This window comes from Salmo salar, chromosome ssa08 (assembly GCF_905237065.1).
Source record: "Salmo salar chromosome ssa08, Ssal_v3.1, whole genome shotgun sequence".
Taxonomy (NCBI): Eukaryota; Metazoa; Chordata; class Actinopteri; order Salmoniformes; family Salmonidae; genus Salmo; species Salmo salar.
The window spans coordinates 14511790-14529013 of NC_059449.1; the positions used below are offsets into that span (position 1 = coordinate 14511790).

At 46.3% G+C, this 17224-nt stretch overlaps 1 protein-coding gene across 20 annotated transcripts in view; it reads left to right on the top strand.

Moving 5' to 3' along the window:
- gab1 (GRB2-associated binding protein 1) overlaps positions 1-15728 on the top strand; it is a 68028-nt gene extending 52300 nt beyond the window's left edge. For 11 of the 20 annotated variants that reach the window (XM_045722786.1, XM_045722787.1, XM_045722788.1 and 8 more), the window contains 10 exons: positions 2298-2514; positions 2925-3008; positions 3547-4217; positions 5375-5469; positions 5685-6030; positions 8369-8458; positions 9558-9651; positions 10044-10161; positions 13357-13485; positions 13571-15728. In XM_045722786.1, the coding sequence (XP_045578742.1) occupies positions 2298-2514; positions 2925-3008; positions 3547-4217; positions 5375-5469; positions 5685-6030; positions 8369-8458; positions 9558-9651; positions 10044-10161; positions 13357-13485; positions 13571-13729 (2003 nt within the window). In that variant the 3' untranslated portion in view covers positions 13730-15728. Of the gene's footprint in view, positions 1-2297; positions 2515-2924; positions 3009-3546; positions 4218-5374; positions 5470-5684; positions 6031-8368; positions 8459-9557; positions 9652-10043; positions 10162-12915; positions 12992-13356; positions 13486-13570 lie in introns of all 20 variants that reach the window. The other 9 variants (XM_045722792.1, XM_045722789.1, XM_045722791.1 and 6 more) reach the window with 9 other exon arrangements.
- The last annotated feature ends 1496 nt before the right edge of the window (positions 15729-17224 follow it).

The window sequence follows — 17224 nt, forward strand, 5'->3', positions numbered from 1 at the left end:
ATGCTTTGTAATGTTTCTAAAACAATACATTTATTACTAGTAAGAAGTAATGTGGTATATTAATTACATTTTTAACCAAAATATCACAGATGAGACAAAAATGTTCCTGTCCCTTTAAGAGCGGGGTTTACCGTGGTAACGCGGCTCCAGTCTTCGTGTTTGTGCCTGTGAGATTGAGTCTGACTAGAAGAGTTCTCTTCTCTAGCTGTTGAAACTCAAACATAGAAAAAAAACCTAGCTTGTGAACAAAACAATGTAAATGGCCAAGAAACACAAGGACAAATTCTCACATCAGTAGACTTACATTTTTCTGTAAATTAGACCAACGTTTATGCCTGTGCGTAGCGCTTCTAAAAATGTATCTTTCACTCTTCAGGTGCGCACAGCCTCCAGCCCAGGCAGTGTCGCAGCAGAGGTGGGATAGGCTATATATGATTCGTAGTTCTTTGACTTTGTGCGACTCATTTACCAGCTATGAAACAAAACCAATGCCCAAATCTACCTGCATTTTGCAGCTGGCGCGTGTTAATTTTAGGCTGTGGTTGAGTTGCAGAAATGGACCCTACAGTCTAAACTCACTATTGTAATGCATGTGGGTTTAATCAGAATGTTAGGGAACCATTTAGAGGCCCTAGTCGAGGAGAAATGTCCTGGACTATGATATCAGCAGTACCCACTACATCTATGACAACAGGGAGACCATGTATTCAACAAGGTCAGCTTCACTCCTTCCTCGGTGTTGTGGCTGCATCCTACCCTCTCTGTTCTAGTGTAACTTCAACCACAACATAATATCTATGGGGCCGTTTTGGAAGGTTGAGTTTATTATGGGTTCCAGCAGCAAGTTTGTCTTAATACCCATGCAGATTTCTGTGGTCGAGCGGCGTGGCTCTCATATTGCAGAGGGGCCTTGGCTACTGCTCTCTGTGCCTTGCGAAGTCTCGCTCGCTGATCATACAGCACAAACAAAGAGGGGACAGTTCAGCCCACTCCCGCGCCCAGGCGAGGGTGCACCGTGGCTGGGGAAATGTCAGCGAGTGGAAGGGGCTGGAGCAGCAGGGCTGTAAACCACCGGTGTGGGAGGGGGAGAATAAGGAGGAAAGGGATTCTCCTGCTGCCTGGGTGAAGCCGCACATAAGACAGACAAACAAGGGGATGGAGAGAGTGAGTGTAGTGTATAAAGCAGGATAGTAGTGTGTGGAGTGAGAGTAGGAGGGGAGAGTGGGAGGGAGAGAACTGAGGAGGGGAATGGGGAGAAGAGACGAGATGAAGGGATGCAATGTATAGGGAGTGAGAGAAGGAGAGTGCACAGGATAAAGCAGGAGAATAGTGACTGATTGGGGCGCGATTGAGGGAGAGGGTGTACAAGAGAACAGTGGAGGAGAGGAAGGGCGGGATGGGACGAGAGGGAGAGAGTAACGATTCAGAGAGCAGCTGTCATCTCAGGGTGCGCATCCTTGAGCTTGAGCACTTAGGGAGCCGCTCAAAGACTGTGTGCGTGTGTGTACGCCACACTGAGAAGTGTAGGCGGGGAGTAATGCAGGCAGAGAGTAGGTTATGAATAGAGCACAACCAAGCACAGTCGCCTCCACACACAGTCGCCTCCACACACAGTCGCCTCCACACACAGTCGCCTCCACACACAGTCGCCTCCACACACAGTCGCCTCCACACACAGAAGGACAAGGCAGAGACCTTGAGGAAATGCTGTTTGGCCGTGGTTGGGATTCAAAAGGCAAAACAGATTTGGATAAGAATACAGCTCAGTATTAAAGGTGTGAACAACATTGGCAGATACAGTAGCTGTAGGAAGAAAGGAAGCATTTGGGTTTATATTTCCCTCAGTAAATTCCCTCAAACTGTAATGTACATGTAATGCTACATTTTAGTTTCATGGTTGTATTTCTCATGCGTAATCATTGATTGTTAAGATTTGAAAGTCAGTATTTGCGTGGTTCACAGACGTGTGTGTGTGTGTGTGTGTGTGTGTGTGTGTGTGTGAGAGAGGTGTCCTTCAAGTCTGACTCATCACCTGTTTATACTGGATGTATCTTGCGGTATCTCAGTCATGTGTTCAACTCCCGCTGCTCTGTAGTGCTTTTATAGAACGTTATACTGTTTTCTGTACACAAACAAGTCAGAAATCTAACCATACAAACACCTATAATATCATCACAACAGAACATGTACGTTTCGGTAATAACTGTTGTGCATGGAAGCATTCTCAACAACATGATCCTAACTCCGGTGCACAGATGTTCTGACTGTCTCCCTCCCCCCCTCTTTCTTCCCCACAGAAGCGGCAAAGGCTGCCCACCAGGCGGCCAGCAGTGGCTCTGTGGTGGACACGCCCCCTCACCCTGGCCTGGGGGGTCCTCCGGCCATGCTGACCAACGTGCCCCCTCCCTACCAGCCGGTCAGCGTGCGCCACCTGGACTCAGAGTCCAGCCTGGACGAACCCCAGGACTACCTGTGGCTGGTCAACTGTGAGAGCAAGAAGCCAGAGCCCAACAGGTGAGTGTGGGGTCATGATATGACAGTGCAGTGCTGCCATTGGTGCAGAGTGGAGAGGTGTTGTGACATTTCCCTATGTGTTTCTCTGACATCTAGTCTCCATCTAGTCTCCTGTTAGAATGTACTTTAGGTTTGTGTCCTTTTTTTTTAACTAAGTATGGTGTCTTTAGCCTTGCTCCCCCCCCCCCCCCCCACCCCCACCCCGCGCTCTCCTCCCCCGCCTCGCTCTCCTCCCCCGCCCTCTCTCGCTCTCCTCCCCCGCCCTCTCGCTCTCTTCCCGGTTACTTTTGTGTGCTTTAGTAGGTCTCTTGTACTGTCTCTATGTTGTCCATATTTTAGTGCCTCTTCTCTCTTGTTGATGTGGTTCTCTGACTCTCTCCTCCTCCTCCTCTCTGCGTGTGGTGGTGTAGCTCTGTGACTCCTCTCCCCCAGGAGTACCTCCTCCTGGAGGAGTGTGAGAGCAAAGGGGCTTCTTCTCCTCCCCAGGTTAAGCAGTGAGTCTGGAGCAGCCTGTCTAGTGTGGAGTGACACGCGCATGCATGCACGCACACACACACACACACACACACACACACACACACACACTTGTGCACAAAGTCACACAGGTTCATAAACATGCACATATACATGTAGACACACACAAATACACACACATTGTAAATACACACAAAACTAACCCAGCACTTACCTTTGGAATTGATGTGTTTGAGAAGTGTTCATTAATCCAAAATGCAGCACAGGGAAATGAGGAATGATCCAGAATAGCTTAATATGTCAATGGACCTTTGGCAAAGGACAGTGCAGTGTTTGACCCTGCATGTTTTGAAATGACCCACAGGATGAAACATGGATCATTATACTGAACCTACAACTCAATGAGATCTGCTCAACAACATATCCAGTGGACCTCAATAGGAGTTATTGGTGGTTCTGTTGACGTAACCCATATCACTAATCTATGTTGAAGTGTGTGTGAAATGTTCACACACCATTCAGCCTCCTGATGTTTATCTATCTGTGCCGTTGCCATAGAGCCCACGCCGAGTGTTCCAAGTCGACCTCGTCGGAGACGGACCTGAACGACAACGTCCCCGCCCACCGCACGCCAACCTCCACTAGCTCCTCCTCTAAGCACGCCAACGGCTTCTTCTCCTCTGTCCTGCCCCCTCACCCCTCCTCCGCCTCCTCCATCTATGACTCTCCGCCTTCCCGCGGAGGCGACCTCTCCTCCAGCCTCTACCACCTCCCCCGCTCCTACTCCCAGGACACTGTGCTCCTTCCCAAGTCGGCCTCCGCCTCCTCGCCCCCCGTCCCGGTCGACGGCGACGCCCCGGAGCTCTACGTCTTCAACGCGCCCTCGCGGAAGCCCTCCATGGAGACTCAGATGAGGAACCTGTCGGTTAGCTACGATATTCCTCCCACACCAGGCAGTAACTGTACCTATCAGGTGCCTCGGGGTCCAGCGAGTGGTGGGTCTGAGGGTGGGGATGGGATGCCTCCGCCCCGGCCCCCCAAGCCTTCCCTCAGCACCCTGACCCCGGGGCACCCGCCGCCCCCCGCGGAGCGCTCGCCCACGGACACGTACTGCGTGCCGCGCTCCATGTCGGAGACGGACGGGAACTACTGCGTGCCCACCAGCGCCGGGAACAAGGCCCTGAGGAGCAACACCATCGGCACCATGGACTCATCACGCCTCAGGAAAGGTATGGCTCATTGATTGATCTTGATTCATTGGTCCTGATTTATTAGTCCTGTCAAATAGATGAGAAACATGTATAATTGATCACGAGCATTCCATTTGACTCTCACTTTTTGCTAAGTGACAGGGTACCACATCCTTTCACTAATCATGAGGCTAAGTGATTGTGTGTGTGTGTGTGTGTCATCATTATAAAGGCTAAATACACATGCTAGCAACGATAGGATGTTCATAACACATGGCTGGTGTGTGCTGTTGTCAGCCAACACTATCATCTGCAGCGCAAAGCAAGTGTCTAATCCTCCAGGATAATTATCTTGACGCGACAGATGTGTTTTTGAATGGCTAATTACAAATACTTTTTCACAGCCGAAGACTGCCTTGCCTCCAAGGACATCTGGTGTAGCAGTATTAGTGGTGTTCGGTTACCATGCAGACAGACAACACGTACTTTCAGAGTTTAGGAGAAAGCATTTTGGTGCCTTAGTTCCAACCTCTATGTACAGTCGATGCTCCCAACCCATTTTTTCTACTAGCAGTAGAGAAAAAACACTGATCATCACCCCCTCTGGTGGTGGCCGCTGGTAATAACCCTTGTCCCCCCCCCAAAAAAAATGTCTAATATTTTTCTTGTTAAAGGACAGTCATTTACACGACCAAAAAAGCATAGGAGGTTAAAGTTCAAGATAAAACATTATCCCCAGCTACATCCGGTCCAACTCTGTTCCTATCATTTAACATGAAACGGGTCTGTTTAACTAACACAAAGACGTTTTGCAAATGTCCCGGGATTCCCCGTTTTGTCTAGTCGTTTGTGTACCAGAGTAGGCTTTGCTTTGCTTGCCTTGGCTTTAGAGTCTGGCGACCTCCCAAGTCGTATCATCCTGTTTGTCTGAACTCCTTCTGAAATGCATTAGTGTGAAGTTACACATGATGACCAGAGCAAGAACGGCAACTATAGTCCAGAGTGCCGAGATGAGACAGACTTCACATATCCCTGTTCAACACTTACTGTGGTTCCAATGGTGCATTTGTATGCCCTTTTTTATTTAGTATTTAACACCATTTTGATTCATACTGCTGTAAGCCCTACCTAGACTACTGTACTGTAGGTATGTTGTGTTTACACTGGTTTTAAGTGTTCTGTCATGTTTGTTGCAGATTTGGGCTCCCAGGACTGTTACGATATCCCCAGGACGTTTCCCTCTGACAAGAGCTGCTCGTTTGACTTCAACGAAAGCTTCAACAGCTACTTGGTCAGTCTTTCCACGACATGCTCCCGAATCAGTTTTAAAACGATCAGCATAAAGGACCTCTCACATCGATACTGAGCCTTCCAAGTATTAGACTGTTATGACTATGGAGTTTTGAAGTGTACTAAGGTGCAGATTAAGATGAGGAAGCTTGCATGCTCTCACTACTTTTCTTGTGTATGTGTTTTTGTCTTATGTCTGTCTATGCCCTCATGTAGCCTGCCTCTCTCTCTGCACCCCCTCCCCTCCAGAAAAACAAAGGCATGATGCCAGTGGGCAGCCAGTCCATGGAGGAAGTTGACCAGAACTACGTACCCATGAGCGCCAACTCCCCATCCCACCACCGCTCCGGCAGCCTGTCGGGCTGTGAACCCATCATGGAACCCAACTATGTCCCCATGACCCCGGGCCCGGGCACCTTAGAGTTCTCCCTGGGCAAGCAGGTTCCCCCGCCGGCCCACATGGGGTTTCGCTCAAGCCCCAATACCCCACCCCGCAGGCCCATGCTCATCAGCGATTGTCAGCCCCCGCCCGTGGACCGCAACCTCAAACCGGACCGCAAAGGTGAGGGGGGCAGGGAGGATGGGTGGATGGCTGGGGGTGAAGGGGTGTGGCTGTGAAGGGGAATGGGGGTGTAAAGGGGTGTGTCTTTGAATGAGAGAGAATCTTGGTACGTTTGTCTTTATCTGCTGTTGCATCAATGTTTTCACAACTGCTCGTCTCTCTACATCCTGGCATTCAACTCTAATTCACGCTCATTTACATGTGCTGGCTCATGGTTATGAAAGGCAGATGACCATTGCATTATTTAGAATTATAAACTGGGTGGTTCAAGCCCTGAATACTGATTGGCTAAAAGCTGTGGTATATCAGACCGTATACCACGGCTAAGGGCTGTATCCAGGCACTCTGCATTGCGTCATGCGTAAGAACAGCCCTTAGGTGCCCCCGAGGAGCCTTATTGCTTAAGTAGAACACTTCAGAATGTGTCATTATACAATTCCAGTATGGCATCAGACAGGAGTGCAGATTGTTGTGGCTCACCCTTTGCTCCTCTCCTCAATGTAGGCAGTGTTCTAGACCTCTCTCCTCAATGTAGGCAGTGTTCTAGACCTCTCTCCTCAATGTAGGCAGTGTTCTAGACCTCTCTCCTCAATGTAGGCAGTGTTCTAGACCTCTCTCCTCAATGTAGGCAGTGTTCTAGACCTCTCTCCTCAATGTAGGCAGTGTTCTAGACAAAGCCTCATCCACCCTCCTCTCAGCCTCTTTTAGCTTAGCCTGCTCTCCTCCTCATTTTCTATCCCCCTCACCTCATTCAAAGGGACTTTTGTCCCTGAGTTCAGGGGGCCCTCTCTGGGGCTTTGGGGGGGGTGACCGGCCTGGGCCACCATCACCATGGAGCCCCCCCCTCTGAAAGGGCCTCTTTGATGGCGCAACAACCCCCTCCTGAACCACATTTCAATCTAGAGCGGGAAGGACTTGAATATCCCACGGGGGAGGCAGACCCAAAGCAGAGGTCATTACCAGTCACTGTCAATGGTAGAGAAGAAAGGGGGACTCAGTGTCAGGGAAGATGTTAGAAATCCTGAAGTCAGTCCCTCTCTATTCACGGCTTAGAGCTTTAACTTTCAGATCAATGACTCTTGGCTATTTTCATTCCAGTGTCTACCATGGTGTCACAATGGGGTGCTGAATGTGAGTGATTCAGTGCAAGGACATGTTAGACTGGAATGTTACTGTGGTCATGGGGTCCTTAGTATGGTGACAAAGGGATAGGCATACAGTTACTTTAGTTTTTTACTTTAGTTTTTCATAACCTTGGGCCGTCACCGTAAACTTCCATCTCAATGCAATCTCTGTCCTCACCTTAACCACCACTGCTATCCACCTGCTGAGTTTGGGACCTCTGTTGTCCAGCCTGTGTGTTCTTGTAGGGCTGTTGTGTTCTGTAGTCTTCAGGGTTAATCTCTCTAGCCTTCTCGCTGGCTCTGGTACAAATCGACCGCTAGACTCTATGCACTTGGTGGAAGTTTGACCACATTGCTTTAACAAATCAATTCCTCTCAGATCTCCACAATTGAATAGGGTCCAGGGGTCAATTTGGGATTGGGCCTCTCTTGCTTGGTTTGGTTCTGTAGGTGAGGTCTTGTGAGGCTGAAACATCTGTGGTCGATGCCGACAAGTAGCTTCATTCATTCACTTTCCTTATGGCTTTGTTATGGGGTCAATTATAAATGTCTGCCATGGTTTTATCTGGGGTATGCGGTGTTTTCTGGCTATAGTGATGGTTATACATAAGGTTATAACTTCAGTCTGCTGGTGTACAGATACATGTGCGCTTTTATTGTCTGCTGTTGTGGATGTGTTGTTGCACTCAAAATGGTCCTTTCAGTGGATCTTCCACACTCATACTGGTGCATGTTGTTGTCCTGTTAAGTCTCTGTTGAGGCCAGCCATGTTGCAGGGTTCTGACTAGAGGGAGTACAGCTACGACCGGAAGTTAGTTTTTCATAGCTGGTTAGGAGAATTGACCCAGCAGGTTAGGAGACATGGGTTAAGGTTAGGAAAATGGTTAGGGTTAGCTAAAATGCTCTCCTAACCTACTATGAAAAGTAACTTCCGGTCGTAGCTGTACTCCCTCGTCACAACCATGTTGCGTGGAGTGAGGTGCATGATGGGAAATGTCATCGTCTGCTGTTGCCATGGCGATGGTCCTGTCTATACTGTATATACACCAATAGGGACGACGCAATGGTAGGGTGGAAGTAGTGAGTTGTCTCTCAACAAAGTCTGTTGATCTGTCGGCTTTGCATGGCAGGGTTTTATTAAGATAGGGGTTACAATGATGTCATCGTTTTATCAATGATGGTAATGTGAAAAGTCTTCTTTTTTAACCAATCAGGTCAGAGTCCTAAAATAATAAGAGCAAAGGGGGTTGGTTTAGAGCGAACCGACTCTCAGACCGTAGGGGAGTTCCCAAGACGACGCAAGGGTAGGTACTACCAAACAACGACGCCTGGTTCTGAATACTCATCTCTCATTCTCCCCGAACGTGTCTGAACTCAACGCATGCTTCTGAATGTTCTCCTGTGACATCACGCGGTATCTTGTCTCATCCAATCAACTAACTCCTGGACCAGCGGGGGCCCCTCTTCTGTTCAGTTGTCATTTCTGATTCCACATTTTGTTCTCATAACATGTTTTTGAACCGCACCAACACCCTACAGATATTATCCTCTAGGCTTCTTCAGGAAATGGTGGAAAGATCATATCTCAGGAATGTTATTGTTGTCCAGTGGTAGATCTCCAGTACGTAGGAGAACGTTGTCAGTGTACTAGTGTACCGCACCAACAACCAAATCTCAAGCCCACGTATTCAAAGTAATCAATAGCATTAATGTATTACACGAGTACAGTAATTGTTTCTTAGGTTACTGACGCACACAAACACACCAGTGATGGACTGTTCTAACCAATTACCTCTTGTATTTTTAACACTTTTTGGCATGCTCCTGTTTCAACATGTAATAAATTCTATCATGTGCTCTTTATTGTATTTGTAATGGAGGAAAGTTTATTACTCAGGTACGATGAATGATATTTTCCCCTCTTTATGTTCTGTTCAGATATGTGTATATATATCTCTGGTTTGCATGAAGGGTGTTTAGTGCTGTACTGTAGGCTGAGAAGTGTTAGTGCTGCTGTCCTGTAGACTGCAGCACCAGATGGTGTTTTCTAGCCAGGCTGAGGGAGCTATGCTGAATGTGTTTCTATAGCACCCGGGTTGCCAGATTGGGCTCTGTTACGTTAACCATGCGGGAACGGTTGGCTGTGGACACTCAATGTGGACATACTCTATAAACCTATAACCAATTGATTACATTTTTGTATTACACTCAACTTCTCATATTGGAATCCAGCCTACAGTTTTAGTCTTGTAATGAGGTATTGTGGCTTTTAGGGACCTCTGTTGGCCAAATGAAAGCCTACCTCCCCACCACCTTTTGAATGGTGGAATAGAATGTATTGTGTTGCGATGATGGTACGTGATGAGAAAGATTGACGGGGGTGTTTGCCCCTCCCCTCTACAGCCAAGCCCGCCCCTTTGGAGATCAAGCCCCTACCTGAGTGGGAGGAGTCATCAGCGCCTGTCCGCTCGCCTGTCACCAGGTCTTTTGCTCGGGAGTAAGTGTCTTACCCTTTGACCTTTTACCTCTACAGCAGCTCAGGGTCAGTGGCCCTTACGCACAGATCTAGGATTATTGTCGCTCACCGCATCCTAACCATTTGGGAGTAAAACATAAAGCTGACCTTTGGAATTCGACTAAGTTGACACTGACCTTTCTACTGCATATGACTGTAGGTTTGGCATTATATCAGAACACTAACCCTCCGCATGATTGTAGTCACCTCATAACATGTCAAAGTAGTCATGTCTTAGAAATATGCTTTTTGTCTTTTTCCAGTGAGTCATTTTTAATCTGCAGGGAACTCTGCAGGCACTGCTGCTATTTGTGTGTGTGTACCGACAGTGTGTTAAACGGTGTGTGTGTGTGTCTGTGTGTGACGCTGCTCAGTCCCTCCAGGTTCCCCATGCCCCCCAGGCCTCCCTCGGTGCATAGCACCGCCTCCAGCACCGACTCCGAGGACTGTGATGAGAATTATGTAGCCATGGTCTCTAAGGCAGACGAACTAGTATGTAACACACGTCCTCAACTACTCTCTTCTAAAATATTCATGTTAAATCCTACAGTGATTTATGTACATTTTCTAACAACAAACTTGTCACATTAATAAGCTAATGTTCCACATACAGTCAGTAGCCAATGAATGTATTACAATTCAATTATAAAAAAAAAAATATTCACGGTGAAGTGCACCATTTGCAATGTAATTTATCTGATGGCATATCTTAGTGGGCTGAATATCCATAGAACATCAGTATGCAGAATAATTTAAATACACTACATGACCAAAGGTATGTGGACACCTGCTCTTCCAACATCTCATTCCAAAATCATGGGCATTAATATGGAGTTGGTCCCCCTTTGCTGCTATAACAGTCTCTACTCTTCTGGGAAGGTTTTCCACTAGATGTTGGAACATTGCTGCGGGGACTTGCTTCCATTCAGCCACAAGAGCATTAGTGAGGTCGGGCACTGATGTTGGCCTAGCTTGCGTTCGGCATTCCAATTCATCCGAAAGGTGTTCGATGGGGTTGAGGTCAGGGCTCTGTGCAGGCCAGTCAAGTTCTTCCACACAGATCTTGACAAACCCATTTCTGTATGGCCCTCGCTTTGTGCACGGGTGCATTGCCATGCTGAAACAGGAAAGGGCCTTCCCCAAACTGCCACAAAGTTGGAAGTACAGAATGGTCTAGAATTTCATTGTATGCTTTAGCATTAAGATTTCCCATCACTGGAACTAATGGGCCTAGCCGGAACCATGAAAAACAGCCCCAGACCATTATTCCTCCTCCACCAAACTTTACAGTTGGCACTATGCATTGGGGCAGGTAGCATTCTCCTTGCATCCGCCAAACCCAGATTTGTCCATTGGCCTGCCAGATGGTGAAGCGTGATTCATCACTCCAGAGAATGCGTTTCCACTGCTCCAGAGTCCAATGGCGGCAAGCTTTACACCACTCCAGCCCACGCTTGGCATTGTGCATGGTGATCTTAGGCTTGTGTGCGGCTGCTCGGCCATGGAAACACATTTCATGAAACTCCAGACGAACAGGTCTTGTGCTGACGTTGGTTCCAGAGGCAGTTTGGAACTCTGTAGTGAGTGTTGCAATCGAGGACAGCCGTTTTTTACGCCCTACGCGCTTCAACACTCGGCGGTCCCGTTCTGTGAGAATGTGTGGCCTACCACTTCGCGGCTGAGCCGTTGGTGCTCCTAAACATTTCCACTTCATAATAACAGCACTTACAGTTGACCGGGGCAGCTCTAGCAGGGCAGATATTTTATGAACTGACTTGTTGGAAAGGTGGCATCCTATGATGGTATCATGTTGAAAGTCACTGAGCTCGTCAGTCAGGCCATTCTACTGCCAATGTTTGTCTATGGAGATAGCGTGGGTGTATGCTTGATTTTACACCTGTCAGCAACGGGTTTGGCTGAAATAGCCAAATCCACTAATTTGAAAGGGTGTCCACATACTTTTGTGTATATAGTGTAGTTTGACTTCACTTCAAAACATACTGTTTTTTGTTAGTGTGGTGATATTGAAATGATGAGTCCACATTTCTTGTTTCTAATTTCCCATGTTAGTATAGTATACCTAGTAAAAGTTATACTCCGTTATCATCCTCCTCGGCCTCCCAAACCTCATCTTTTATGGATAAATTGATGGTTGCCACAGAAGGACTCCTCTTCAACACTTCTATTTTCTTCACCTCTTCTTTCCCCCTCCATCACTTGTCATCCTGCTTTTTTTGTCTTTTTCGTTTGCGCTTTCACTCTTTTCCCCCTGCAGGTATTCAGTCCATCTGATCGACATCTCCTCCTTCTCCCTGCAGGTATTCAGTCCATCTGATGCAGGTATTCAGTCCATCTGATGGACATCTCCTCCCCCTGCAGGTATTCAGTCCATCTGATGGACATCTCCTCCTTCTCCCTGCAGGTATTCAGTCCATCTGATGCAGGTATTCAGTCCATCTGATGGACATCTCCTCCTTCCCCCTGCAGGTATTCAGTCCATCTGATGGACATCTCCTCCTTCCCCCTGCAGGTATTCAGTCCATCTGATGGACATCTCCTCCTTCCCCCTGCAGGTATTCAGTCCATCTGATGGACATCTCCTCCTTCCCCCTGCAGGTATTCAGTCCATCTGATGGACATCTCCTCCTTCCCCCTGCAGGTATTCAGTCCATCTGATGGACATCTCTTTTTTGCTTCTTCTATTCTTCTAACTTGTGTTTTTCTTCCATCAGTTCTCAAGGACCCTTTTTGTTGACAGGTCAGATATAAATAATTTTCCCTGGCTCAGGCTCCATGATCTGGTGGTGTAGGCACGTGAACACAACCCCGGTGACCAGGGTTTGATTTCTGTCTCCACCTTTCCCACGTTGTCTCCTAATTTGTCTCTCACTAATTTGTCTCACCACTGTTTCTAATCTGTCTGAATACAGCAAAAATGTCCTAAATATATTTATTTTCCCGGTGGGAGTCATAAATTGAACAGCATAATCACTGTTTAACGTTGTTCCGTTCTCTCCTAAATTGACTGGTTAACTTCACCAACAGCAAAATGGGTAATTTCCTGTATAGTATGTCTGCTTGATTGATATGTTTTCCCTTATCGTTTCTTCGCCTTTACCCAATGTTTACTTCCTGTTGCTTTTTTCACTCATTTATATTTTTTCCTAGTCCCTCTCTTCCTCCTCCCCCTCTCAGTACATCCTTTGTTATTGTTTGACCTCTGACCTTTCCCTGCTGTCTCTGTAGAGAGGAGTCCTTCTACTGCACTGTCCCCATCACCCCTGTTAAGAGGGAGATGGAGGGCCTTGACACCGTAGAGGAGGTGAGACGGGTTGCCAAGTGTGGTTAGACAAGCTGCCTGGGTTGCCAGTTTGGAGCCTAACCGGAGATGCCCATAGAGCCTATGCTCTCACTGCATGGTGTGGGTTGTGGTGTAATTTCCCCTCAAAACCCACTAAGATTTCAGGCACCGTCTGCAGTGGTAGTGTACATACTGACGTGACTTGAGGTTTGCGTAATACCTCAATGTATGTTTAATAGTAGACTGTTCTAGTTCTGTCTCCATTGTAGCTGTACTACCACTCCTCTTGCCCACTCCTAGAGTGTAGCACTAACATTTAATCATGCTCTGTGAGTGTTATCATCCCCCTATCTCCACTGTAACATGGTATCTCCATTGTTGCTTAGAACATGAAGCTGGGTGCGCCTATGACGGCGGACGGGGGGAGCAGCCCAATGGTGAAGCCCAAAGGAGACAAGCAGGTGGAGTACCTGGACCTAGACCTGGACCCCGGCAAGTCTACCCCACCACGGAAGGTGAGACCTCACTCACTCACTCACTCACTATTGAAGCTGACGTGTGTGTGTGTGTGTGTGTGTGTGTGTGTGTGTTCCTCTCCAGAAGAAGAGTAATGGGATTGGTCTGGCAGTGTCAGATGAGCGGGTGGACTACGTGGTGGTGGACCAGCAGCGGACACAGGCCCTCAAGAGCACCCGGGAGGCCTGGAACGACGGACGCCAGTCCACAGAGACAGACACCTCCACCAAAGGGCCCAAGTGACCCCCAGCTCACCCAGCTATAGCCTCACGCTGCTGGGCCGCAGACATTACTCCAAGCCCGGGCTCGGGCCCCGGCCTTCACCTCCTCCACCACCTCCAGACTCCTAGTGCCGAAGTGAAGGGGCCGGTGGACCTCCAGGGCCGCTGAACTGTCTTTAGTTTACACTGCCATCAGTCAGTCCGAGGACAGAACAGCGACAGCACAGCGCCCCTCTGTGGCAGACAGGGGGTATGTGCCAGGAATAAGCTGAATGCAGTATGGATGCAAGTAGGTTTGATTGATGTATCAGTCCTCACCTGCCTGATATGGGGACTCTGTAAAGACATTACCACATCCACAAAGACTTGGAGTCTGGAACACTTACTGCCACTTATGGTGGATTTCAGTTTAGATTTTTCCTCTAGTTGGTTGGAGAATGACCAGGAGAAGACTTAAAGACATTTCCTTTATGATTAAATCACAACACTGTGGGACACTGTCTGGAGTCTGTTTTGGGAGAGAATGGGTCATCTCTCTTTCAGAATCAGAATGCTTAGTGTCTACTTAATACTTTACTGCCAAGGTTGCCTAGTTTTGCTGGTAGGAAATTGGGCCATTTTTGTCTTGTACAGGTCTAATATTATCCAAAACATTGTAAGAGAGAGAACCAGGTTTTCTTAGTGAAAAACTTGTTGTGAATGCAAGGAAATAGAATACAAGTAACTTTTTCTGAAACGCAACTGACCAAGTGCTCAATCAAAGGTTTGGATTCACTGAAACGTCGTAATTTAATCGACTGAGAAATTATTCTCTTCCTCGTTTAGTTTTTAGCGGAAGAGGAAACGGCTTGACATTTGCAAAACAAAAAGTCTGTACAAAGTGTTATGTATATAAACAGAAAGTGTCCTTTATTCAACACTATATACGGTGTGTGTGTGGTAATTCTGCAGGGTGGAATTCCATACACTCTCCGAGATGGTATCGGGACATGTGATATGAAATGACAGAATCAACTGTGACGGCTTTTAACGGGAAGCTCCCCGACACTTTCTGTGAGTTATGCGAAGGTGTCAAACGTAGGTTTATAGAAGAGAGAAATCAGGTACTCATTCAAATACTAATAACAGCTATTTCCATTTCTAATTTATTTTGAGTTATCTCAACGATAGATGTCCATGTAATAATCTATCAACGGACAGATTTGATGCTATAGAGCAAAGTGCTGTTGAAAATGCCTTCTCAACGAGCGCCAGTCAATTTGTTTCAGGAGTTTATTATTGTGATGGCGTGTCGATTTCATTATCTCTCTTAGGTTTTAATTTATTTCAAATGGATTTACACACACACACACCTTCTGGGATTTGATGTATGTATGCCTTACGATCTACTTTACTTGATATGTCTTTGTAAATAGTGAGAAATTGTGATGTTTTACCTAAAAAGAAAATACTTCAGAATCGTAGTGGGTTTTTTTTCATGACGACTATTGGCTTTACTAACTTTCCAGGGACCCTATTCACAGTGTCTGAGTAGGAGTGCAGAAGCCGGTTTCCCGAAAGCATCTTAAGGCTAAATTCATTGTTAGAACCATAGGATCCTACGGTTCTAATGATGAACTTAGCCTTGAGATAGTTTTGGGAACCCGGCCCTGGTTTAGGATCAGGTCTCCACTGTTCATGTAATCTTAGTCATTGTAAAAGGCAAAACAACTGATTCTAGATCAGCACTCTTACTGAGATGCTCCATGAATACAGGCCCATTTCTCTCTAAATCCTAAGCATGTTTTACCAGGAGAGTTAGTCTTTGCTGTATATATTTGCACCAACTATTCCAGCATGTATCATTTGAATTGAAAAGCTGTGCCTGTACTGTCATTTCCATACTACTTAATTCTCACCATCCCATTGCAGCTTTCTGTCTCGAGACCAACTGCAAAACGTTGATGCTTTATCTTTTTTTAATGAATCAAAAGAAACATTTCCATTTGAAAGTAAACTAAATAAAACAACCTTTTTTTGAATCTTCTGTGTTGTCACCTACAGTATGTCACCTATGTTAAAAAAAATGTTGGGTACTATAGGGAGGAAAACAATGATAGAGAAATTAAGGGAACAAAGGCCAGGAAGTCCCACCCACTGAGGCTGGTGGGAGGAGCTGGAGTCGAACATGGTTTGTGTTTGACCATCTATTCCATTCCAGCCATTACTATGAGCCCGTCCTCCTGTAGCTCCTCACACCAGCCTCCTCTGGACCACAGACATTTCTACAGAGGAATGAGAAATGCACGCACAAAGTGATGTGCTGTACTAAATTGTGCCATTCTGTTTCAGGAAGTGTCCAAATGCCTACCACTTCCCCAATCAATGATTACCTCACCTGTTCACTATTCTCATTTTAATTTGATAGCTCTCCATTTAGCCAACAAGGGAAAAACCTCTTCAACATGCAGTAATTTACATATAAATCTAATCTCTCCCTTGAAGATTTGGAGCAACATGTAATCTGGATGAAAAGCGGACAGTTGTCAATGTATGGGAAGTGTGCTTGGACTGAGTGGGTAAGTGTCTGTAGAAAGATGAGAGAATTGATTGCACTTAGGGTTTTTGTACTACATTGGCTGTGTTAAGACAGGCAGCCAATTTTTTTTTCTTCACTAATTGGTCTTTTGACCAAACAGATCAGCTCTGAAAAGATCTGATGTGATTGGTCGAAAGACTAATTAGTGAAGAAAAATCTGAATTGTGATGCCTGTGTAAACGCACCCTTCTAGCCTTTACTCCTCTCATGTCACTGTTTGACACAGTAGCTTGCAGAGACTTATGTGCACTAATAATACATTATTAGCATGTTCCTGTCATTTTGACACATTTAAATGGAAATCCAATTATTATAAAAGGACTGGAATCATAATTAGTCAAATTTACTTGAGGTGCAGTGGAAATGTGGCTGGTGGAGATGGGCTGAAGTATTCCAGTTTTTTCTATGATTACTCGTCAACACATTTTTATTTTTTATCATTTCTTTGTGTCTGATCCATTTTTTTAGCATATCCGATTCGAACAACCAAAAATGACATGGAATCGGATATTTCAAGGTACATTTCAAACCACCACCGTATGTCGTTTGAAAATGAGATAAAAATCTGACTCCAGGCCTGGCGACTTGTCTGAACAGTCAAATCTGATTTGCCCTCAAGTGATTTTTAGACTTACGTGGCATATCTTGTTGCTTGCTAGCTTGTCTGTTAACAGTTTTACTGAAACGTGGTAGCTAAGTAGCTAGCTTGTTAATTGTTTACAAACGAATTAGTGAATGTGCTAAACAGCTACCTAGGTAGGTAGTTGATTGCTGTGGCTGGCCAAAAAAAGACGGGTTTTGAAAGTTGGATCATCTTATCCTTCGAGGCTTTAAAAGCGTTTTAACACTGATTTTGAACATTCGGAGCAACTGGCAAACATCCATGGCAGGCATTGTTGTCACCTTAGCATGCTACACACTTAGTTGTGCTCACACTTA